We start from the raw sequence: 27499 nt of genomic DNA on the forward strand, positions 1-27499 counted from the left end.
CCAGAACCCCAAAATGAGACTTACCTGAGCTGCTGAATAAGTTTTTCTCATTTCCGAAGCTAACAAAAGAATGGGAATTCTGTTTTCTTGTAATTAATATGAGGTGATTAGGTTTTCATACATTAGTACTTCATGTTTTAGTAAGGAATGTCTTTACTGGAAATTTTAATTAAGTCTGATCTGTAAATGTAGATTATAGATTATAGGCCCGCTCTTGTTTTTAATATACATAAATGATCTCCCAGTAAATATTAATTCTCAGATAAGACTTTTTGCAGAGGACTGTATTATCTACAGGAAAATCGAAAATGACAGAGACCGTGACAAACTTCGAAGGGACATTAATAAAATGGCGGATTGGGTGACAAAAAATGGGATGCATATAAATGTTAGCAAATGCAAATCCATAACTTTTAGCAACAAGGTAAATGGAAACAATAGGGAATATAGATTCTCAGAAAATGTCATTCCTAGAAGTGATATTTGCAAATACTTAGGTGTATATTTAACTAAGGACTTAGGGTGGGGGCTAAATGTGGAGTACATCTTTAAGAAAGCTTTCAAAACTCTTCATTGGGTGATGAGAAACCTCAAAGGGAGCGTTAGAGCAACCACGGAGAAGGCGTATCAGACCCTAGTAAGACCAATTTTAGAGTACACTTCTCTTGTATGGGACCCTCATAATGTAGGTCTTATTAAAAAACTGGAAAAGGTGCAAAGGAAGGCTGCCCGATATGTACTGGGGAAGCATAGGAGGATGGAGGGTGTGTCTGACATGCTAGAAACGCTGGGCTGGGAACCTTTAGAAACTACAAGGAAAGTAAGCAGACTTTGTGGAATGTTCCGAATTCTGAAGGGGGAGAAAGCTTGGGCAGATCTTAGGAAAGAGGCGGGGAACCCAAATTTAATAGGCAGAAATGATCACAAATTTAAGGTAAAATGCCGGACACAGAGAACAAATAAAAAAAATTTTCTTTTCTAAATAGAACAATTGTTGATTGGAACACCTTACCTGCAAAAATATTCGAGCCCTTTCCTAACAGAGTGTATACTTTTAAGAATAGATGTAAGGTATATGTGTAATAATTTGATTGATGTGTGGTATATTGTATTATATGTAATAGCTTAATTTTTTTTTAATTTATCTTTTTTTCTTGCTAATTAATGGTTGTTCATGGGATGGGGATTCGCTTGTTTTGTTAAAGAGATGTGTGTTTCTGATTTTATCTATTATCTTTTACGATTATTTGGGACTTGTGTGCCACCTGACAATGTCTATCAGCACATGTATTTTTAATAATAATTATGAAATGAGCTGATTTAACCTTATCCGGCAAACCTGATAAAGTTTTCAACATTGCAGCTTAGGATACAGAATTTTTTGATTGTTAAATGAAAAAAAGAGAAAATCTGCACGTATTTTTATTCTGGACAACAGAATTGTATACAATTATTTTCATAACATAATAAGACCAGCACATTTAGACATTATTTGGATGATAGTTTACAGAGACATTTTTCAACAGGATCGGTGCTCTGCTGATAGCCAAATTCTGCATTACTAAAAAAACACCTTGAGAAAATAGGACTCTTATTTCTGGCTATTGACCCAAACCCAGTGGAATTTTCCAAATACAACCATCTCAAATGACTGATTGATCTTATATAAGAAAACATTGGAATGATATTCTTTTTAATCCATGTTCAAATAACATGACCACAGAGGGTGAAATATTCCTTCAATAAATAAACATAACTTAATGCGAAGAGTAACTCTCATGCAAGGTGTAATACACAAATGGTGTTGAGGGAGGATTTAAAACTTTGATGTTTTGAGTTGGGTTAAGGCTAGACATTTTTGTAGATACTAAAATTTCACAAAAGGTTACCATGCTAGAAGGAAAGAGACTTGAACAAAATGGATGAGGGAAGGTAAAATGACTCATGGATGTTAATGTAAAAAAAATGTAAGAGTGAGTGACAATCCCAGAATTTCTGGTGACTGATAACATTAAATGCAAAGTATTTACCTAAAAAAAGCCATAATGAGATGTCTAGCTTGTAGTGAGAATCTTGCTATGCCTCTCAGTGTCAGTTAGGAGGCAGAGGCAACATTGTCAGAAACTGTGGTGGACCAGAAATTCTAATGAACATGATTAAATAACCTTTGATTAAATCATTAGATGGTGAAATAATGAAAATGGGGTAAAGAAAGATAAAACTAAAGATAATTTCTAATAACTAAATATTTCAGGTACTGATAATACTTAAGCATGTCTTCACCTTCATACACTATTAAGTCAATAATTCCTGCCTTTGCCTGGCAATTTAACTCATCTGATTTGGATGGAATATATTGCAGAGCCTGTGATGAGGATGATGAAAGTATCCAAAAGGATAAGAATTATGTGTATAATGATATGCTTGAAGTAACAAATAAAGACATTCAAGCCGTAAATCCACTAGTAAATATATCAGCATAGGACAAATTCATAAATTTCCTCCATGATAATTTTAACTGCTCCCAGATATCTAGAAAATAAAGCCAAAGCAGGAGTGCAAATGAATTCCTTCTCTGAATGTGAATGGGGAGTATATGTAAATGAATACATTCACCATCTACAAAGTATACTCATCAATTATATAATCAATGATAAACAATTTTCTAGCTATTCTATGATGAGGACATGATTTCTTAAAACTGGCAATTCTTCTATGAACATTTCTCACTAAAATAGGTTTTGGTGCTTGCAAGCACAAATAAAAATATTTAATTTTGTTTTCACATTTGTGCGAACAACAGAAAGAGTTGAACAACATACTAGGTTAAATATTTCTCCTTTTTCTGAATTAGTACCAGCAAATGGCATATATGCTGCCAGTTAACACAAGAAATACATCACGTTGGCTTATAGTTAGACCAATAGCATTGATTTTTTAGCATTCCAGATTCAGAAATATGCATAAATAGGAGAGCTGAAAGAATGCCTTCCCCAATATGTTGGCTAAATCATGAGATTTTAAGAGTAGGATAAATAGCATATAATTTGATTTATATAATTAATTATGTTTTAAATTTAATGCAATATGTTCATTAGAAAGCCACATCATTGGTTAAAAAGCTCTCATCACTCTGATCATAAGTCAATTTGATTGCCTTTTTTAATCTTGAGAAAGAATTTTATACCATATTTGGACAAAATTCATGACATAATGGAGGAAATAAGAATCACCGTTTATAACAGAGGAGCTATTTGCAGCCGGTGTGCAGAAATTAGCAATGATCTAATGTGACTGCTGTACTGAATAAGCACAAGTGAAACAACAGTATAAAAATTTCAGGTATTCATGAATTCAATCACTATGCTACAGTTCACATATCGGCATTGGCAGAGAGAAAATGAAAGCCAGTAATAGAGAAAGTCTGTAATAGAGAATGCAGGTAACAATCCTCAATTTTCTGAGTCTTTCTCCAAGATAGGAAATTTACCGCCCATGACGCAGCTTCACTAGCAATGGTAGAAACAATAATGGTGTACTAAGGAGAATAGCCCAGGCAAAAGAGGTATTTCATTAAAAGAAAAAACTATTAATATTGAGCAATAAACTAATTATAGAACTGAAAGGAAATATTTAGATTGGGAGCAAGTTTCATAAGAAAAAGGAATGACCACAAATACCAGCAAGGAAGAAAATATTGGAAACAATTAAAATATAACTTTTTAGATAGTGAAATTAGAGTATGACTTTAATTAATTAAATATGCAGAGTGAATTACCAATAAAAAAATCCCTACAAAAGCCACAGGAAGGAACTAAATAAGAAGATTGTTACGAAGAAGAGACCTCAATGGGGAACTCACAAGACCTTAAGAGGCTCCTGATACAGTAATAACAATCATTCAATAAGAAAAACTATTGAGGAAGATAGAGAATGGGATGAATAAAACAAATAATGAGAGAGTTACAAATAAACTCATAGGCTAGTAAGAAGAGAATGAAGTAGATAGCTACAGTAAAGAAATTCAAGGGGAAGATATTTGCTGATGAAACAATGATTATGAGGTACACAAAATTATGGCTTTCGCATCTGTGATGAATATTTATCTCCAGCTATTCACAATTCTTGTATGTATTCTGAATCACCTTATAACACTTGCAAGAATCAATCCCTTTAAAAAGTTTTGACTTGGACTAATAATGATTACTCAATAGACATTTTACTGTTGTTTCCTACTTTACATTTAAAAATGCAATTAAATTTAATTACAGGTACAAGGAAGCTTTCTTTAGGGTATTCCACATGACTAGATAAATGATCTCTGCTTAGGAATTTAGTTTAAAACACTAAAACATACTGTATCCATAATACTAAAGCTATATTCAATTCTGTCCCTATAAATTAGCTGCCTAGGCCAGTGAATATAATACTATAAAAGTAAAATAACAAATTATACTAATTACCAGCCATATAAACAATTTGAATTGCACTTTGATTATGTTAGACAAGCATTAACTCACTACACCTTATAGGGTACCTCAGAATAAGAACAGCTGGAATCAGACAGGACTGCACACAGCAAGTTAGACCAAATTCTGTCCCCCATTGATTTTTGGACAGAATTTACCAATTATATGGTCTAATCATCCAGTCTTAACCCAATAACACATTAAGGATATTTGGAATGCATGATTGTATCATAATGACTAATATGGCCAAGGTAACCTTTCTCAACTGGCTTCATAATGTCACTAACAGCCAAATCTTATAACGACAAATACTGCCAAACATTATTTGCAGTTACAGTCTCGGTACCAGTGGTGCCCGATCTAATAGTGAAAAGGTATGACAGCACATCCTATTCACAGGGCAGAGTGGGGACTTAGAAAGGGGGGATGGGGAATAAGGGACAATGAGAGCTATTTAAGGTGCAACAATTTCGGAGGGATAATCATTGGAAATAGATCATAGTTAACCTGGTTAAAATATCACTAATGAAAATTATGATAATTTACTCATCTACTAATTCTTTTCCATGGATCAGATGCCATTTTATCACCTTAAATAGATTTCAAAGAAACCGTGGGAGATGCCGCAACAGTAACTTTTAACGGAGTCATCCGCTAATGTGCATTTCAATGCAACAATTTCAGAGTGTAAAAGTCATCAAGGCAAATGATAACCTGGGTGATATTTCACCCCGGTTAACTATGATCTATTTCCAATGATGGTCAAAATTAAGCAGGTAATTCTTCAATAACATGCAAATATGAAAGGGAATAATGACCTTTAACCCACCATTAGTAGATATTCCAGAAATCCATTCTAAACATGGATAAAAACAAACGTACTACAACAAGAAGTTTGGCTTCCTATTTTCTTAATATAAGAAATATTGGTATGAGTACCCACTGCACTGAAGTTTTCCCTCCAAATGTGTACCAATATCTTATTAAATCAAGTTTAATTCAAATATAACACTTATTTTCACAATTAACTAAAAATGATAATGGGATTTTTCTTCAACATAATATTTCAGCCCTATGCCTTGAATGCTTTAAGCACAAGAATTACATACACATAGTATGTAATTATAAGGTAATCTAAGGATCTGAATGAATTTCCTTTCCTTGGGATAAAAAAATCATCATTCTGCATTCTACTATTGATTGAATACTAAAGCATGCCATAGCAATTAGTATTTTTGAATTGGGAGGAATCCTCTTGAAGTGGGCACTTCGCAAATTTTCACCATAATATATTTTATTTTTGCTAAAAACATTATATAGTCATGCTTCAAGTAGTCATAGGACACATGTGAATTTTTGGCATACTAAGAATATATGGTGAAATATAAAAACAAAGGTTTATCTTATGTATTAGAGACCTTTCCTGAATATTACTGATACCTATTTTCGGAGATTTATCATAATTTACAAGCAGACATTGCTGATATAACTTATAAGTACTGACACAGAGTTGGTACCATTGAAGTGATTTACAGGCATAAAATAATAATTTTGTCATCATTATACCCTTATACTAAATGCCTCCCGGTGGAATAGCAGGTTAATATCATTAAATTGCTAACGAGAAAAAAATAAAGACGTGAAAATTAAAATTTTTTTCAATGAAACATTGTCAACATATGTATCTGAAATCGAGACATAAGAGAAAAATAACAGAAGCAAACTTCAAGTATTAGCAGAACTATTACTTTTAAAGCAGTATTTTTAGAGAAAATTCTCTCCCTATAAACACTATTCACTTGTAAAGAAAACAGAGATGGCATTCTTTTGTTTTATCTATTATATACACCTAACTAAATACTAATAATTTATGGCACAGAGAGATTTGATTAAAAATAGCAATCATAACTTCCATTTCAACAATATTTTTATAGCTTAACAAAATGTTTAATAGAATGGCAACAGGAAATAAGATTTTAAAAATCTTCAAATATTGCACTTTTTGCAGTCAGTGTGCTGGTCCCTACAACACAACATTTAAGCATAACAACCAACGATTTCTTATTGCACTTCTATATTAGTGCAAAAATACTTTTTTGGACCCACATAAATTAGGAGATCAAAATTAAAAAGATTGGTTACATAGAGAATGTAATTAAAAAAACAACAAATTGAGTGGGTGCACTCCATTAACAGGCAAATCTGTAGGCAGGCAAACGTTTGTGCACATTATTACATCTACATGCTCAATTATTCTATTTTCTTAACTCAAAACCAGAAGGTTTCAGTCAAGTTCAAGGAAAGTTGATGAGTGACAGGCAATGAGTGTCAATCAGTTAATGATATCAAGTTCAACAGTTCCTCGACATTAAAGCTGTTAATACCAATGCAGACTGATTGGTAACTCTGCTCAAAGGTATCCAGAATAATGCCAACAATCAAATGTTGCATTGATTCATGCTTAAAGTCACTCTCCTCACATTCATCAGACACCTTGGGTAAATTCTCAGCATTTAAGTTTCATTTATTGCTCAAATTAGCATTAAATAAGAGTTGGACACTCACTGCTTATGATACAAATTATATTTTCTTTGCCAATGAATGCACCCTTTCATTTTGTCAATCTTCTGTAGTAATATTTTGTACATGTAAGAATAACTTTTGGATCAGCATACTGAAACCACCAACCACTTGGATGTACGGAATGTACAAAATGCAAAAGTAGCTATTATTTTAATGGACAGATGAAGCTGCTCCAAATTGGTGGTTGGTTATAAATTAGGATGGATTGACAGTAGTAATGCAAGAATTTCAGAACATCTGGAGGTGATAAAACCATTTTCAATATTAATCTTCATCACCATGCAGAATAACATTGACCGTGAAAGCAAAATGCCTTGGTGAGCATGATAAAAAACTACTGAATGCAAAACTTCATTTCTGGCATTTTATAATAAATAATGGATAGTGCACTTATTTTTTATGAAGTCAATGCAATTATTTGGACGCTAAATTATTTTGTAGAGCAAGTTAAAGTGAGCCTTCAGTTTCAAGGACGGAAAACTGAATTCTGAAAAAGTTTGAGCAAGGATAGGCATTTGGAAAATGGATGGAAAATCTGTGCAGTAGGAATAGGACAAAGCATCACCATATTTAAGATATGTTATGAAAATTGTACAGGTACTTGCCAGCAATTAAAATGAGAGAGGATTTGTTTTTGAATAAAAAACACTTTCCAAAGGCAATTAACAATAAAAAGGTACACCATTAGCACAAAGCCCAACACTAATTGGACCGTTTAGTATAAAACTAATTTAGTAGACATCATCTGTAGACATAATGGTCGCTTCAACAAGGAGACCAAAATCCAGTTCAGCGAGGCTAGCTGTAATTACAAAACATTAAATATAACAATTCCAACAAATAAATCATGAAAATAGATCTTAACTTTACATTTTATTTAATAATGCATACTGAATTCTTATGCAACATTTTATTTTCAATTTTTAACCCTCTTTTTTTCTAAAAATAGTTTGCAACATGTTGCAATCTCAATATTTTGAATGGTCACTAATAGGTCTTCAATTTAATATGGAAAATGCATAATTATTAATTAAACCCATTTACTTTCACTTATGAATTTTATTTATAAGTAAATATGGTTCCTATTTTATCAATATCATACCACAATCCTTGAAATTTCTCAATGAAATATGTACCTACTTTTATACATAGTTAAATGATGTACCATTGTATTCTTCTAGAAGAATAAAACACTAATTACATTTTCCCCTTTTGATGGTTAGACAGTTAAAGACTTTCAAAGCTGCATGGATGGTGCCTCAATATCTAAATGATTTCCATTTTACTCCACCCTGTTATCTCCATAAGTAAGGGAGGCACATATTTGGTGAGCTAATCCGTGATCATGCAGCATAAATTTTCTCAGACAAGAAATCTTGTTTTTCATCAATGCGATCTACTCATAAGAATTTCCCCTATACCTTATTGATGTTTATTATTATTATTAGGTAATCTACCGGTTAAGGTAGGTTTTTGGATGGATGTAATTACTAATTAAATAATTTGTGGCCCCTAGCAAAACACAACATCCTACTTTACATCAGGTCCCTCTTCAGCTCTGAGTACTTTCTTCCTCCCTTCATCCCGTCCAACATCCCTATCCTGTTCCTTCCCTTTCCTCAACATTCTACCCTCAATTACAGTCTTCAACATCCCGCTGCCGGTCAATACCCCCTTCAGCCACTTTTCCTGCCTCCATGCTCCCAGCAAACCCCTCTCTTTGCCCACCATACCAAGTACTTCCTTGTTTGTTTTTTTCTCTGTCCATTTCACCTTCTCCATTCTTCTCCACACCCACATTTCAAAAGCCTCCAGTTTACGTCTATCCTCCTGCTTCAATGACCACGTTTCCGCACCGCACATAGCTGCGCTCCATATCAAAGTTTTTACGAGTCTTTTCTTAACATCCTTGCTCAACGTCCCCCTCATTAACTCCCTCCTCCTTGTGAAAGCCTCTTTGCCTAGCGCAATTCTTCTCCTTATGTCCTTACTACTATGTTGGTCCAAAACACTTGATGAGATACGTAAACTTGATGTATTGATGTTTATCTCTTAAAATTTACTAAGGGTGGACTGCTTTTGCAATTAGAACATGTAGAATATGTACAGTAGTAACACCATTTGTACACTTATGAAATTGATATTCTTGATGAAAATGCCTCTAAGGATATTCATCTGAAATACAGGAATAGTCAACTATAATAATTGTGTTCTTGAAAACTTCATGGTTCACAAAAACCACAGTAGAGAGACCATAAAAGGTTTGGGAAATGAGGATTAAATGTTATATTCCCCAAATCTATAATACCAACAAATTATTGCAACTTGCATGTTCATAAGAAAGAAAATGTCTAAATAAATAAGGATCTCTCGTATAGCAATTGATAAAGAAAATAAAATGAACTTAATGATCACTGCAACATATTGAAATATTAGTATTAATACGCTGGTCTGGATTACTACAAGTACCTACTAAGTTGATTCTTGGGTTCACCAAATCACTATACAAATACCTAAGTGCTTTTAAGATAAGTAGGTAGGGTAAATCATGATAGTTATGATGTAGAGTAACATATTTAATAGGCTGAAAAGTTGCTTTCTGCATTATTATTATTGGTAACCTACCAGTTAAGGAAGGATATGGATGAACAAAAGCTACCAAACAGTACTACTTCCTAGCCTCTCCTAACAAAAACATTTGCAAGAAACAACACTACAACAAAGCCTTCTTTAAATCTGCATACGTCCTTCTTCTTTTCATTCCACCCAACATGCCTATTCTATTCCTTTCTCTTCCTTCCTTGCCTAAAATTCTCCCCTCCAACAGTCGTTAACTGTTTCATCAGTTTTTAACAAAAATGCTCTGCATTTATCTTTCCTGTCTCCTTAGGATTTCTCCCAACAATCTACTCTCCTCCTTCAGCATACCTAACATCGTTTGTGTTCCTTTCTGTCCACTTCACCCTTTCCATCCTTCTCTACATTCACATTTTAAAAGCCTCCAATCTTAATAAATTTATTCACCCACTTGTTACAATTGAATTTCTCTAGCATGCTACTGTTGAAATGCCCCGAGTTAATGATCAAAAAGCAAAATTCTCTGTGCATCACTTAAATATAATCACGCAGCTTTTTTAAGGACTGTAACCAAACATAATTAATTGATTTTCCTAGTAGGAACAGATATAAATTTAAATTGTAGTCGCTTAGAGAACTTTAGCATTAGTAGGGATTAAAAAAATGTAATGAAGCTTATTTCAGTGAGTTTAAATATCTTACATTTCTCTGTTTGTAAGCATAAAAATTTCTTTTAACACTGGATTGTTTGTGAATATAAACAGGTATATAAAGGAAATATGCAGCAAACAAGGTTGTGAAGCATATGTACATAAAAGCTAACCAAGGGCCACAATAGACGTACCCATGGGTGATAAGGGAAACCAATATTAGAATAAACAAATTTGTAGCAGATTTAAATAAATTTTTACTTTCTTATTTAATTGTATCAGATGTAAACCAACAGGAATGCAATGGAAAGATAAAATTATTACAGCAAGTCAGATTTAAAATTAAGTAAAGTTAACTTTTCTTCTTTTAGGGAATTATGCTAAGAAGTCAAGGGCAACACATTTTCTAAAGCTAATCCATTTTCATTTGAGTGTTTTATTTAATGCATTATATGTTTACATAATCTAACTAAACTAATTCATGGCTTCCTTTAATGTGTGTTCATTTGCTACTACTCACTCATTTGTGCTGATTTCATTTATGCAGTGCTGATATTTCTCATAACTGACCAAATTGTGCATTGTAAATTTTAGAATTGTCATATTTTTCATGGAAAAATGGTATATTATTATCATATTTCAATAAGGACAGGGTAATTACCTTTAGCTGTTAACAAGTCAAGGAATGTATCTAAGGGTGACAGCCTGTCAGCAGAAGGAAAGGCAGCAAGACCTGTAAGAATGTCATTAATTGAAGGAAGTAAGATCATTTGTTAGTCATTAAGTTTTCTTGAGTGTCAAGAATGAGATACCAAAAATCTAAGCCAACCAAAAATTAAAGCTCTATTTTGGTTACTAGACAAGATCATTTCCTTTGTTTTAGTAAAATATAATGAGGTTAGAATATTACTTGCTACCAAGATTAGCATACCCAAAAGAGATGTATTCAAAATAACTACTTATGAGTATTTTTAAAGTCAGAATTTTCCATATACTTTCCATTTGTTATTTTACAATAAAGAACATTTATCTCCATAATTCATTTTCCCATAGCAGACACATTCACAACTAGGACACCACAGGTACAAAACTGATAAACTATTTGTATTGAGACTATGACCACCATTCACTGACCTTTCTTACATTGACACTTGCCCCTAAGCATTAAATCCCTTGCTATGAAAATAAGTCACCTTTCATGTTCACTTTATTTAGATATCACCACGAAAAGTTATTATTTGAGCTTCAGAAAGTATAACCAATATAGCCAATCTATATGCTGATTATTTGAGGGCTTCATAACTGCATCTTAAGCTTCAACATGCAACCTCTGTTCCATTTTCTTCATGAAATAGGTGTTTCAATTCTGAAAGAATATCTCTAAAGTTAAAAAATATTGCCTATATTATACCCATAAAAATGCGAGAAAGAATGATTTTTACATAGCAAATAATCTTTCCAATAATTTTTGAAAAAACTGATTCAAACACTGGGACACTAGTCAATGAAAAATTTGTAGGGTTAAGCTGGTGTAGTAGGTAGTCTCCTGATAGTATTGTTTCAATTCTTTTACCTTCCATGCCTCTCAATCTCAATATCTTCAAACATTTCTGAATGCTAAATTCAATAGCTTTATTGAAGAGTTCATTTCTTTAGTGGATAATATGTGACTGCAATAATCTCATTTCTCTAAATTCCATATCCTTTGTGATTTTTACTGTTTGTACATATTTTTGGGTAAGATTTACTTCTTCCAAGATTGTGCTCCAAGTAAAATACGAAGATGAGGTCAGATAATGCAGAAGTGATATGCTTGTTGATCTGATATCCATATTTTCATTGGATGAACCCACCCATTTCTTCAAAAGTATTAATTAATAACTATTTCATCTTTGTGCCTTAAAAAGAAGGTAATAATTCCCATAATTCAAATCCTAAAAAGAATTGTTATACTCACCGCCAAAACTACAACAATTCTCTAGAATAGTTAGTACAAAAACTGAAGCAAATTCAAGTCCTATAAATATAAATCAATGGCCATGTGCATCACTTTTGCTCACTCTTCTTAAAATAATACACTTTTCTCGGCAAACATGTAATTATCATTTTATATGGCGTCCTACAAGTAAGAACCCTGTTTCAGTACAAGAACAATAACAAAACAATCCTGATTCATTCACAAGTATTTTTTTAATTCTCTTTCTTTGCCTTTTACTTAGCAACAAAAATTCTGATTCATTTCTTCATAACACCAAATATAAACATAATCAAAAGAAGAATTAAAATTGTACAATGTAAATGAATTTTGTTTTCAGGTTAACCTCAGTATCATTATTCTTAGAAATCTCATGCAGTATTTAAGCAAATTTATGAGTATGATACTGAGAAAGCAGTTGGAATGCACCAGGAAGTTCTCTTAAATAATGAATGAGAACCCACTATAATGTCCCATTCCGTCACATAAACATTTGCTATGACATATCCCATCTTTCAATAAGTCCTGGGAAAAACTAAGAAAACAACATTTGTTTCACAAAATTAATTTTTATTCATCAACATAATCACCTTCAAGAGCTATACAACCATTCCAACGCTTTTCAAATTGTTCGATACCATGCTTGTAAAATGATTTGTCCTTGTCCTCAAAATAAGCTTCAGTTGCAGTGATGACTTCCTTATTCAAGCCAAATCTTTTTCCCTCGAGCATCTTTTTAAGATCAGCAAACAGCCAGTAGTCGCTGGTGGCTAGATCTGGAGAGTATGGTGGGTGTGGAAGCAGATTGAAGCCCAACTTGTTCAATTTAGCCATTCTTTTCATTACTTGTGACTAGGTGCAATGTCTTGATGAAAGATAATTTTTTTCTTCTTGATATGCAGTCGTTTTTTTGCAATTTTTTCCTTTAAAAGCACCAATAACTCAATGTAATAGTCCCTATTGATAGATTTTGCCTTTTCAAGGTAGTCGATATAAATTATAACTTACGCACCCCAACATAGATCCTGTTGATTAAGTTCTGGGACTTATTGAATGATGGGTCATTATAAGTCTCAAAGACCATCCATAAAAAGTACAGGTGTTCCTTTTGTACCTTGTCTTTGTACATGGTTAGTGTAACGCAATACTCAGTCATGCCCTTTCATATGAATGTCTTCCATGAATTTTCAGAGCAGAAAAAATTGGATATTGGTACTTCAAGAAAACTAAACATCATCTAGAGTGAAATACAGTTATCTCCAATGTCCCGTTTTATTACAGTCAAATCTTGGCAGCTCAAATTTCTATAAATAGAATTTTCAGAAACTTGATAAAATCTGCATTATGATACAATTGTTTAAATTTTACTTCCCAATGTTGTTCAGGATCTTGAAGCTGATAATTCAATTATTTCTCAGAGTCCAAAAAAGTTATATAATTTTCCCCAATCACCAAAAGCCATTGCCAACTCAAAAGTGTATATACAAGTACATTTGAGTATGATAATTAAAAACAAAAAAATAAGAGGCACATGATTTGTGGAAACACTTGACCATGGATTCCCTGATGAAAAGTTTAATTTTTATTTTGAAAATGAAGTAAACTCTTGAATAAAATAGAATAAAATGGCCAGCATGGCACTGGAACAGTGTGATTGAACAGGGCAAGCTGCTGTCCCATTCCTTCATTCAAATAATGAAGAAGAAAGTGAGAAATTCTTATGAGGCATTAGTGTATAAAGTATCAAATGCATAACACTCAGCTGGAAGGATGAGATAATGGTCAACATAAAGCACAATCAGCAAGGGGCACATCAAATACCAGAGGTCTCTCAAAACTGGTAGTAAGAAGGAAGAAAATATAAAGAAAAGGGGGAAATAAAAAATAAATAATAAAATACAAATTAGCACAAAATATTCAAAATATTTTGATTTAGAGGTGGTGCTCCTGAGAAAAAATATGTTGGGCCCCTCACAGGTATACCCAAAAGCAGTGAGCCTTAAATCTTGGGAATCACCACAGTTGGACAATCCAGGAAAATTTATTTCTGCCTCCAATCACTTTCCAGAAAAATCCATCTATTAATTTCAGCATGCTATTCTGAAACTTTATGAATAGATATTACGATATTCAAAAAGGAAAAGCAAATTTTTTCAAAAAAATACTGATTCCATAGAGAGCATGCCTATTACTTAGTCAAAGTGAAGTTCTGCTCACTGATGAATTTTATCTTAGGCATTGAAAAAAAAAATTCTTCTCAATATGCAACATCTTTCTATATTAACTGAAAAATGAGTGCAGTGCCAGAGATACCAGGCGATTTTGATGTGGCCTGAGACCTTTAACACTTATGAATGAAAAATGTTTAGAAAACAGCATATGATAACCAACGTGGCAATTCAGGAGTGTGTATTAGCCTAAAAATAGTAATAACTACAATAGAAATGCATTACCCAATTCTTAAAATATTTATTCATAACTATGCATTTCAATTTATATTAAAGTTTAAAGTGAGGTACATTCATAATTGTAATTCATGCGGATTTTCAGAATCATAAAATTACATCAACTATCTTGAATAGAATGGTTTGAGGCATCATTTTGTGGTAGCGATTCATATCGGAAAAGAAAATACTTTGTTCTTCCACATATATTTAATTATACACAACCTAGGTTTCCACTTACAAAGCCCTGATGATGACTTTGTACACCAAAACCTAGGTCATGTATAATAAAATATACCTGTATGTGGAAAAACGAAGTATTTTCTTTTCTGTTCAACTATCTTATTGTTCATTTTGAGGTTTCTGCCGTGTAGATTCAATGAGCTGTGCATATTTCTTGGATTTTCTAAATATTTGTTGGCTTGAATATACTCACATGTATCATCATTGTAGATCCTTATCATGGAGATTTCTATTCCAGTAAATGAATGCAACAAAAACCTAAGAAATAGGCAGAACAATGCGACAATTCCAGAGTGTCAAAATCATTCCTCTTGACTGGGATTTGAACCTGGATACCTCCATGTCCAGCCGAGTGCTTAAGCCAGTTAAGCTATCGAGGCATTGATACCTTAACTGGCTAATTTAGACACCGAGCTTTCAATGCAGAATTTATCTTATTAATATTTCCTATTTATAGTACACTAAATGCATTAAGTCCAATCTTTCACAGGTGATATTATGCAATGCATGTTTTTTTAACATTACATAGGAATTTATCATAAATAAAAAACTGACCATGTCACAATATCTATATCTACAATGGAATATTACAACTAAATTTGACAAAGAATACCACAAGAGGCTGCCTTTGTTTTTTTTGGAGCTGCAAATTGAAGAATGCTAATTATTTAACAATTCATCGACATTTTTCAACTGTAAAAAGACTTCTACCATGTATTCCTCCTTTTCTCTCTAAAGCTTACCTTTTATGGGGTTATTTGAACTTTGAAGTGTTTTAGATGCATTGATTCTACTGGCTCTTTGCTGAAGCATTTGCTGTTGTACCATGTGCGCCCTTCCATGTCGGGAAGCAGGAGCAGAAGGATTTCCAGAGAGAATATTAAGGGCATGTTCTCTGGCTCGAATCATTACACTTAATGGATGATGCCAAGCATTCATCAAACGTCTCGCTCGTGACCGAGGCAGAAGGTGAAGAAGACTCAATTTCTGTTCCATTCCTTGTGGACTGTCATCAATTTCTTCAGAGAGACATAATTCAAACAAAAAGATAAGCTTCTATTAGTTTTCAGGAAGCAAGTAATTTAAATGAAGTAGTCAACGACATCAAATTTTATTATGCATACGAAATCCGATGAAAAAAGACTATTCCTTCATGGAACAAAAACATTATCCTTTGCTAAGGTGGTTTAAGTATTAAGAGGGTAATTTGAAAAGTTCTTGGAATGGAATAGAAATAAACGATTTACCTCAGTGAAACATTTTTATTTTTCATTGTAGTCTCCCTGTACACTAATGCACTTGGTCCAGCGATGTTCCAATGTCTTGATCCCATCTTAAAAATTAGATTCCTTAGAATCTCCATCAACCTGGGTGAAATTTTGAGCTTGGTTGGGGAAGAGATGGAAATCTGATGGAGCCAAATCAGGTAAAAAAGGCGGGTGTGACCACAATTTGTATCTTATTTGACATATTTTTGCCATGACAACCACACTTGCGTGTGGGCGTGCATTTTCTTGATGAAAGATGGGTCTCTTCCTTGCCAATCCTGGCTTTTTATGTGTATCTTTTCCTGTAGTTGTCCAAGAGGTTAGCGAAGTATTTTCCAGTGCTTGTTTGACCTATGGGAAGATAATCTATCAGCAGAATCCCATTCACATTCCAGAAAACAAAAGCCATCACCTTTCTGGCTGGATGTTTTGCCTTGGCTTTCATTGGTGGAGGTGAATTAACATGCTTCCACTACTATTTTGTCCCTGGTGTATAGTAGTGGGCCCAAGTTTCATCTGTGGTCACAAGCCGGCACAGAAAATCTTGTTGGTTACTCTCAGAATGGGTCAAATATTGTTCCAAAAAATCCATTCTAATGCGTTTGCAAGTCAAACATCAAGTCACATCAAGTCACACCTGCATCAAGTCACGGCACCCACCTAGCAGATTATTTTTTCATATCCAATTCCACAGTTAAAAATGTGAGTTGCCCGTTTTGATGACATCCTTGATAATTCAGTGATTTGTCACACTGTCAGTTGGCAATCCTTCATGATCTTTTTATGCACCTTTGTAAAAGTTTTAGGGTTAGTGGCCACATATCGGCCAACCACTATGTGGATCATCATCTAAGCAGTCACTACCATACTTGAACTAATTTGTCCACTTGGCATCATTTGAATATGAAGGAGTAGAGTCCCCCAGAGTGTTCTGAAAGTTGACCTGAATTTCCTTTGCTTTCATACCTTTCTGTAAAAATTATTTAATCACTGCTCGAATCTCAATTTTGTCCATCTTCACCAATCACTACACGGGAACAACAACAGAGTGGCGTCCACACCACAGATCTCTACCCAGAACACTGGTGCATTACATTACTAGGAGGGAAATTCGTTGAGCTAATGTTGACATCTAGTGGTGATTCCGAGAACCTTTCAAAATACCCTCGTATTTAGGGACATAAATTAAACCACAGCAGCATGTAAATAAATTATAAAACTACATATTCATTATTAAACTTAAGTCAAACATTAATGCTACATATATACTTCAATAAAAATTGCTTACATAACCTCATTGAAAGTAAAGCATTTTAATTTTGTAAGTTTTACCACAATCAAAGTGATACAAGGGGAGGATTCATAAGACTGAATGAATTTTCTATGATTTCAGCATGGTATTACACTTGACCAGGAGCTTAATTTATAGACAACTGGCTTGGCTATGCCAAATTTCTTGCATTCAGTTACTTTTCAAACACTTCATCCTACTTTTGCTTCAATTTGTGAAGGTGACTCATTGGTAACTCTTACATAAGCTATCTAACCTTTCACTTTTATAGGCCACTAGATGAGGTATGTTTTATGACTTAAATAGTTTGAAATCATTACAGTTAATGCGTCTCTGTATTTCTGGGTTCTGCACCCGCGCTGGTTGTCTTTGGGTGACGACAGTTTTGCTGGCCATCCTGCCTGCATCTTCAGGTTGAAAGTATTTTTTAAAGCTTTCTTTTCTGCCTTACAGAGGTGGTAGTCAAGTACCACCCTCTGATTTGATAGTCCTTTTCCACCCACTCTTTAATGGCTATCCATCGTCCCTGTTGATATTTCGTGGTCTTTTTAGGATTTCAAGTGCTTCACATATTTGCCGGGGGAAATAGCGATTGTCCTTGGCTATTACTTTTGCTCCCTTGAAATTGATGACATATCCCGGCTCACTCAAAAGCCTTTGAACCTTCGGTTATAGGGAACCTTTGGGTCAACAAAGACATTGTCATCCTTCCTGCAGACGAAGGCAGCTCAACGATTCTCATCACCAAAAGGGAATACGGTGATGTTTATAAAAGAGGGTATGTGGTAGCCCCGTGAGTAGAGCATTGGACTATTGACCGGAGAACCTGGATTCAATTTCTGGGGACCCTCTCTCTGGGCAAGCCTAAGCTTTACCCAAGCTATGTGATTTTCCAGGTACCAGATCTCCCTGGGAAACCATAGATGGCACAGGGAAAGGAACTGACCCCTCTATCCTGGTGTATGAATGTCATATGCTGTTGGCCTCAGTACTAGGTGAGCTCCAATCTCACCTATCAATTCAACATTTGTGTTAAAAACTTAAGTGGGGATCGAGATGGCACAGTGGCTAACGTACTGGCTTCCCACCCAGAGGGCCCGGGTCTGAATCCCAGCGGTGGCAAATATTTTTCAGTGGTATCCCGATCCTACTTGAGGTGCTTGGTGGAGGGCACTTTTGAGTGAGTACGCCATCCATCAAATGGGATGTAAAGCTGCAGACCCTTTGGTGCCTTTCGTTAAGAGTAGGCTAATGCTGATGGCAGGCTTCTCTCCATCCTTCATCCTTTCCTGTCCATCCCTCATGGCACAAATGACCTCGGCTGTCGGTTACCTCCCCTAAAACTACTACTAATAATAACTTTAGTTTTTGATTAAAAAAAGACTAAAAAACTTAGATATGGAGTATAATTTTGCTAGGCAAGGAAATATGATCATTGAAGTATTATACATCTAGAGTAGATGCTTTGGAGATATGGGCTTGGAGAAGGATGGAAAAGGTAAAATGGGTAGAAACGAAAACAAACGTAGAAATACTAGGTATGGTGGAGTAGGAAAGAGAGAGGGCAGGAGAAGGATAGGCATGTCAGATGGAATGAAGGGATGTAGAAAGTATGCAGAATTCAAGAACAGTTAATTGTAGCGTGAGATGTCAGAGTGCGCCTTGTTAGATGAAGTTAAGATATGTAGTGATGGTCAGTGTGCCTGTATAAAAACCTACCTTAAACTGCAGACAACCGATAATAAAAAGTACCTCATCAATACCTGATCCATTATCCCTGAGGCATATACCAAAACCTAATGCCATACTCTTATCCTGCAGAAAAAGAAAACAAGGACTCATAAGCGATTCTGGACCCCATGAGCATAGCAGACTTATATTAAAAAACCTGAAAATTTTAACGATTTACAGCCTGTTTGTACCACGCAGGCTCATGCACATTTAACAAAACCTAACTCTATACTCAATCCAGTCATCAGTTCACTCACATGACACAAGATCAAAACACAATCTTGATATAAACCAGTGTAAGCTGTCTAAGACCTACTGGCAACTTGGCAATAAAAATTTTCAACAAGATGCCAAGCAAGGCCTACTCAGTAAGTTGCAAAAGGTTCAAAAATGGTTGCATATCAAACCACCGTACTCTTATCAATGAGTATTTTCAGCTGGAATTTGAAACTATTGTACTTGAAATCCATTGTAGTCCATTCTTTACTCGCTTGCCATCTTGTTATATCATTGCACTGTTTGACAATTACTACAGGGATATCTCCATAGGATGGATAAATAAAGATTATGATAAATGGAATTTAAAATAACAGGAATCTATTTGCAAAAAAACAGTTAGTGAGCTCCCCTAGGGCTTTCATAGCTTGTGCATTTAATCTTGGGATCTCTTCCATATGAGGTAAGGAGTTGAATGAACTGCATACGAGGGTTGCTATTTATATTTTCTGCCTAGTAATAAAAAGACAGTAATTTACAGTTGAAAATGGCTTAATTGTTTTTTAAAGTATTCTCCATGATAATCAATACACTTTTTTTGCATGCGCTTGAACCAATTTCTTAACACTTTTTCCACTCCGATTGAGGTACCTCCAAAACATGGTTTTTGAATGCATCAACCGCTTCTTCAGGCACTGAAAAATGTTGGCCACACAATTTTTTCTTGATAAACAAGAATAAAAAGAAGCCATTTGGTGCTAACTCAAGGCTGTACGGAGGATTTGACATTTTGGCCAGTCAAATGGGTAGTTGTTTCAGCCAATCTGTGATAGCTTGAATTGTCATGATGAAGAATGATCCTTTGCTGCCACTTCTTTTTCCGTACTTCAACAAGCACTTCTGGCAAACAAATGCTCGTGTACTATTCAGAATTCACAGTTCTACCCTGCTCTAACAGTAGGGTAGCCACATGTCCAGTTATTCTGAAGAAACAGGCGATCATTTGTTTTGATGTGCTTCGTGCATGAATCACTTTTGTTGTATTTGGCTCATCTTGGTAGACCCATATAGTGGATTGCTGTTTTGTTTCGGGCTCATATGCATAGATCCAAGATTCCTCACCTGTGTAGATGCTATATACAGCTTTTAATGCACCGCAATCGTATTTGTTGAGCATTTATTTGCACCAATTGACAAGAGCATCTTTTTGAGCTTATGCCAAACTATGCATCCAACTAGAACAAATTTTTTTCACAGCTTAATGTTCATGCAACATCTTATTGATGCTCATCATACTTCTCCCCAAGGATGCCTCAATCTCACGATAAGTCACATGACGATCTTCCTTTACTAGTTCTTGCACAGCATCAATGTTTTCTGGCACAACAACTGATTTTGGATGACCTTCATGTCTTTCGTCGCTGAGTGAATGGTGGCAATGATGGAATTCTTTCTATCACTGTTTCACAGTGGCAAAGGATGGGGCTTTATTGCCAAAAGTGGAAGTAAGTTGATTGACGCACTCCTGTCTTGATAATCCACGTCGAAAGTCATAAAAAATCATTCCACGAAAATGTTCACGAGTTAACTCCATTTTTTCACCGAGAAAAATTTTCGAGTTACCGTAAACAACACAAGTTATGATCAAATGACAAAATGATCTGAAGAAAGTTAGCATTAAAAGGGTCAAACTTTCAGATGGAAAGGTCAGATGGTGCCTAAAGCACTTAGAGTTGTCAAGGCTCAAAATATAAATAGCTACCCTCGCAAAGAAAGTATTGACAGGTTATGTTTACAAAAAAAATTATTAATCATGGCAAAAATTAGATGGTCCAGCCTAGAGGTACACCTTTAGAAACTGTAGAACAGGAAAGGTCTTCATCATTCATACAAGTAATGTTTGCCTGAAGAGATGATTCAAAGATTTTTTTTTAGATTCTCCTTATTCTATTGTATAATTTTAGTTTTGTTATAATTTTCCAAGTCATCAGTCATACTCATGTAAGAGAAAACTCAGTTAAGTCTAACTGCCAATGTTCACAGCAGAGATACTTCAGCAACTGACTGTGGTATTTTGCAATTAAAGTTATTTCAAAATGACAAAATTTCCAGCTTAATGATAAAAATTTAATATTAAACATTGAAAATGCAATACTTACCTGCTATAATAGCCTTCATAGCATCTACTTGAAGTTCAAATATTGACCTACTGGCATATTGAAGAAAAAGCGGGAAAGGAAGGGTTCTGTATCCAAGGTATGTAAAAAAGGATGAGAACCCTTGAGGCAGTGGAAATGCCAATCCATCAGCTGCCCATCGAAAGCGTTCCAATAAGGAAAACAGCACGTGGCGGCGATTCTTGTCAATTTGGTCTCTGAACAGAAATATACCTCAATAAATACATTAGTCATCCATCCAACATTGTGACAAATTGCCATACATACATACGATGTCACAAAATAATTGCAATCATAATCATTATACCACAGTACATGAGGCCAAAAAGCCAATGTTCAAACACAAAGGTTAAACAACAAATTCAAAGAGCTGTGGGAAATGCCATTACATATTCGCATGCTATACATATTTCTCAGGGCATATTATACTCAATTATTAAATTTATAATTGTACTACCTATATAAAAAACAGAAAAAAAGGAGAAAAAGGTACTTCAACTGATGATTTAACAAAAATAACAATGGATCATAATCAAAGAAACGGCATGACTTTTGTTATGAGACTGACAAATGCTTAAAAGCCATTTGCTGTGAAAATATTCTCACTAGATACCAAACTCACTGGATCAGATGACTAATTCATCATAATTATTTCAATAAACATTCAATGCACAAAAGAAGCAACTCACACTAGGGAAAATCCTTTTTCCCCCTCCCGATCAGAATCAACTCGAGCAGCAAGGCATAGTAGGCGACATAGGCAGCGGGATGCATCCAGCTGAGATGCTGAGTGGCGTGTGGCAACAGCGTGCACATGCATTGGATGAAGCTGCTGCTGGCGACCTACAGCCAAACGGCCCATCCCTAAACGAGCAGGAGGTCCAGCCCCACTCTCGCCTGTTTTGACAGGTCCAGCAATGCTGCTGCTGTATTTTAAAAGATGCATACTCAGCTCTCGGAGGTTCTGTAATGTGCATGAGAGTATTCAATCCATGACACAATATCCCCATAATGTAAGAAACACTGTCAATACATTTAAATTATATTAAATTAGAACTGAATTAATCTCAAGGATTCCTCAGCATCCTGAGGTATCAATTTCCATTCACAGAATTACGCTGTGCTGGTCAGCTTCTGGTGGGCCATAGTTATCTTGCATTCATTAAAATATGGCATCTTTATAATTTAGCCAATTTGAAAACTTACTCATTGACCAATGCAGCAGAATATATTTCCCTCTTTTGCTTATTCGAAAAATGATACCCATTATTTTAGTTTTTGTTTGTCACATTCAGTGGGTTCCCTTTCATATTTCTTCGAAAGGCTCCTTTTATGACATTCTTGGCATCCAAAAGAGCTTTTAAGAGCAGTTTGGACAACCAGTGTTATAAAAAGTACATATTTATATGAATGGAATGGCCAACATGCAAATGTTATATAGCTTTTTCCAAGTGATCACAGCCAAGGACAAACCTCTCTAGAGTCCCAATGCACACTAGAAAATTCACTACTAGGTCACTACATTTACATAGCTTGCACAGTTTATTTCCATATTTATCCCTTTTGTTCCATATGTATTGCCAGAAAATACATGAAGGTATCATTTTCAAGTAATTATTACTAACAAATAAATGAGATATCTGCATAAAATTTACTCTGCAAATAAGTTGATCCTTATGTACATAATGTTGTTAATTACTACTATTAATGTTGATTTGTTTTTTTCAGGAAGCCATAAATTGATATAAATTGCAGTCTGGAGAAGATAGAGGCTCTAAGTGTGATTAAGTTCCTTCACTTGAGAGATAACACGAACCAGCAAATTCACAATGAAATGATGGCTGTTTATGGAAATAATAACCAATCATATGACACAGTTGTGAGGTGGAAAAGAAATTTATTAACTGGCCAAATTTCCCTCACATACGATCCAAGAAGTGGAAGACCATCCCTCACAGATGATGCTGCCATAGTCAAGAAAGTGGAGGACTTAATCATACTAGACCAAAGAGTCCAGAATCATATTAGTCCAAATGATCATGAATGAGCCTAATCATAGCTATGGCAGTGAGTGGAAAATTATTCACCAAGAGCTGCACATCAAAGGTGTCAGAATGATGGGTTCCATGACTACACTCTTTTATAGAAGCAAACATGGCATGAACAGCAATCATGACCATGGCATAACCGGCAATTAAAGTGATGTGGCTTTGAAATTTTGCCATATCCGCCCTATTCTCCCAATCCCCTGAGTGACTTCTTTTTTCCAGAGCTCAAAAAAACCATTTTTGACACAATCTACTGCATTCTGCAATGACAGCCTTTGAAAGATCAAGAAATGCTGGGAGAAATGTATAAATCTGGATGCCGAGAGGTCTTAAGAACAAAAATGAAATTTTTATCCTGATTATTTTTTAATAATAATTAAAAGTTTATGTCACCCCCTTTTAAGTAATCCTTTCCATAAAATCATGGACTTATCTCATTCCAATTCTTTTTCTTGATAATAAACAGTATTATTGTTTTCTCAGACAGCAGAGAATTAGAGTATATATTTTAAAAAGATGGTCAGTGTGAAGTTGCTCACTTTTATCTTTATTTCAAACAAAATATATTACCAAAAAGATAAGTAAGATGCAGTCATAGGATATACTCTTTCAAAGCATGGGGAAATCATGAGCATGATTTTTTCCCAGGCATATGGAATGCTGCTGATTTGTATTTCACCTATTTTATGCTAATAATATTATTGCACAACTGATAACTCATCATCCGAAACTATCAAAACATTGCTTTTACTTTTCCAATTCTAGTTGCCACAATAAAAGTAAAAGATGTTCATTCTTTCATTAAGCAAAGGATGCATCACTTTTGGAGCCATGTTACTAAAGAGATTAGTGAAGGTGAAATATACCTTAACAGTGTTTTGAAATATGCTTATGCCTGTGATGATTGGAAACCTGATTGAAAAACTATATTCTCCAAGGGTATCTAAATTTATTAGTAGACAAGAGTAACTGTAAAAAGATCTGTTACCACTGATATAACATGTTCCTGTTTTGATGCTGTGCAACACTCTGCTTCATGAAATGGAAGAGAACCCTCCACACCAGAAGTTTTACGAGATGCAGTAAGGGTAGAAAGATCAGCTGTGCCACAGCTTGTGCTGAGAATAGCTCCACCAGGAGACAGGGGAGTGCTAGATCTTGAAAGAGCTTCTGGCTGTAAAGTAATGAAGACAAGAATCAATAAAAGGTTTCAGACAGACGCACCATTACATAGTTCAAACATACTAAAAATACATAATTAAACTGACTTGAAGAAAATGTACAGCAATAGCCCGCTGTGTTCTTATGCTATATTGAAAATATTTATTTAAAAGAAAATTGTCTTAAAAGCATGTTTCAATACAACGCATATGCATTTCCCTCAAAATTCACTTGAAAGTTATACAAAACTACTGCATTAACTCACCACTTGGACACCCACCTCCTTTTATCAGCCCTGTAAACCATATTGGGCGGGGGTCCAAATGGTGAATGTGTGTATAAATATATATATATATATATATATAAATATATATTATATGTATATATATATATATATGTAAATATATATATATATATATATATATATATATATATATATATATATATATATATATATATATATATATATGTGTGTGTATATATAGATATGTATACATAGATATGTATATATATATATATTTTTTTTTAAGGTAATCTACCGGTTAAGGTAGGTTTTTGGATGGACACAACTAACCACCAAACAGATATTTTATTACTCCTAACAAAACACAAAATCCATCATCCTACTCTATATCAGGTCCCTCTTCATCTCTGAGTACTTTCTTCCTCCCTTCACCCCGTTCAACATCCCTATCCTGTTCCTTCCCTTTCCTCTTTTGCCCAACATTCTACCCTCTATCACAGTCTTCAACATCCCACTGCCGGTCAACACCCCCTTCATCCACTTTTCCTGCCTCCATAGGATTGCTCCCAACAAACCCCTCTCTTCGCCCACCATACCAAGTACTTCCTCATTTGTTTTCTTCTCTGTCCATTTCACCTTCTCCATTCTTCTCCACACCCACATTTCAAAAGCCTCCAATCTACGTCTATCCGACCTGCTTCAATGACCACGTTTCCGCACCGTACATAGCTACGCTCCATATCAAAGTTTTTACGAGTCTTTTCTTAACATCCTTACTCAAAGTCCCTGTCATCAACTCGCTCCTCCTTGTGAAAGCCTCTTTGCCTAGCGCAATTCTTCCCCTTACGTCCCTACTACTTTGACCGTGTTGGTCCAAAACACTACCGAGATACGTAAACTGTTCTACCTGCTCTAGTTTTTGCCCTCCTATTTTAATGTTAAGCTTGGCCTTTTTCTTTCTAGAAAATCGCATAACCTTTGTTTTATTAATATTGATTCTCATCCCATACCTGTCGCACTGAATTTCCAATTCACTCAGCAATGCTTGCAGCCCCTTGGCTGACTGACAAACTAAAGCTTGGTCATCAGCAAACCTGATTTTACGAATTCCCCGCCCACTTTCATTCCTACCTCAAGTTTTTCCCATGCCTCTTTGATCATTTCCTCTGCATACAGGTTGAACAGCAACGGTGATAATGGGCAACCCTGCCTTACACCCCTTCCTAACACTGCCCATCCTGACTTCCCGTTTCCCACCCGCACCTGAGCAGTCTGAGACAAGTACAGGTTGCGGATTAGCCTCCTATCCCTCCAATCTATTCCTATTTTCTGCAATATACTCATTAGTTTTTCCCAATTCACTCTATCAAACGCTTTCTCGAAATCTAGGAAACAGGCAAATACCTCCTGGTTGTGTTCTATATTCCTCTCGATTAATAATCTCATTACTGCAATGGCATCACGCGTACCTCTCCCCTTCCTAAACCCAAACTGATCATCCCCTAAGTAATCATTTGCCCTACTCTCTATCCTTTTGTTTATGATCCTGAGAACAACTTTAGCTGCGTGGGATATCAAACTAATTGTCCTATAGTCCTCACATGACGTGGCCTTTACCTTTTTTCGGAATAGTAACTAAAACTGATCTCACAAAGTCTTCCGGCCAGATTCCCTCCTCATAAATACTACGGATCAGCCCATATAGCCTCTTCCTCCCACATTTTCCTAAGCATTTTAAAAGTTCCACGGGAATGTTATCTACCCCCATGGCCTTATTTAGTTTCATCTCCCTTAATGTCCTTTCTATCTCATTGTCTAGTATGCCTGGACCTAAGCTGTCCTCCTCTACGTCATTTTCTTTTTCAATGTCTAACTTTGTTGGTCTGAGTTCTTTACTATACAGTTCTTCTATATATTCCTTCCATCTCTCTTGGATCTTTTCTGCGTCAACTATTACCTTACCCGCCTTATCTCTAACTGTTAGCATAGCTCTTCCTTTCTTACTTCCCAATAACGATTTAACTTTGCTGTACAGCGCACCGATTTCACCCTTCCTCTGCAGACTTTCCATATCCTCGCACTGCGTCTTCCACCATGCTTCTTTTGCTTTATTTGTTGCCCGCCTCAATTTATTGTTCAATTCTTTGTACTTCATTTTGCCTAATTCTGTATTTATATTCTTCCATTTTCGCCGCTCATCCATCTTTGTAATCATCTCATCCGTGATCCATGGTTTCCTAGTCCTTTTAGCGTTAACGGTTCCAATAGTTTCTTTTGCGGCTTTAGACAACCCTTTCTTGATCATTTCCCATTTTTCTTCGTTAGTACTAAGCCCTTTACCATCCTCCATGATTTTCTCTACTGCCTGTTTGTATTCCTTCCTTTTCAACCCATTTAATGCTTCTACATTCCATTTTCTAAC

General features: G+C 35.1%; 1 protein-coding gene across 3 annotated transcripts in view; it reads right to left on the bottom strand.

Annotated features, from left to right (window-relative positions):
- Window positions 1–1406: 1406 nt before the first annotated feature.
- Window positions 1407–27499, bottom strand: part of pigeon (protein) — a 68367-nt gene continuing 42274 nt past the window's right edge. For all 3 annotated transcript variants that reach the window (XM_071587186.1, XM_071587185.1, XM_071587187.1), the window contains 6 exons: window positions 24661–24846; window positions 22314–22588; window positions 21607–21821; window positions 15685–15960; window positions 10941–11012; window positions 1407–7854 (listed from right to left, as the gene is read on the bottom strand). In XM_071587186.1, coding sequence (XP_071443287.1) covers window positions 7784–7854; window positions 10941–11012; window positions 15685–15960; window positions 21607–21821; window positions 22314–22588; window positions 24661–24846 — 1095 coding nt within the window. In that variant the 3' untranslated portion in view covers window positions 1407–7783. The remainder of the gene's footprint in view (window positions 7855–10940; window positions 11013–15684; window positions 15961–21606; window positions 21822–22313; window positions 22589–24660; window positions 24847–27499) is intronic.

Source organism: Hetaerina americana, unplaced genomic scaffold (genome assembly GCF_022747635.1).
Source record: "Hetaerina americana unplaced genomic scaffold, ioHetAmer1.1.p SCAF_3, whole genome shotgun sequence".
NCBI lineage: Eukaryota > Metazoa > Arthropoda > Insecta > Odonata > Calopterygidae > Hetaerina > Hetaerina americana.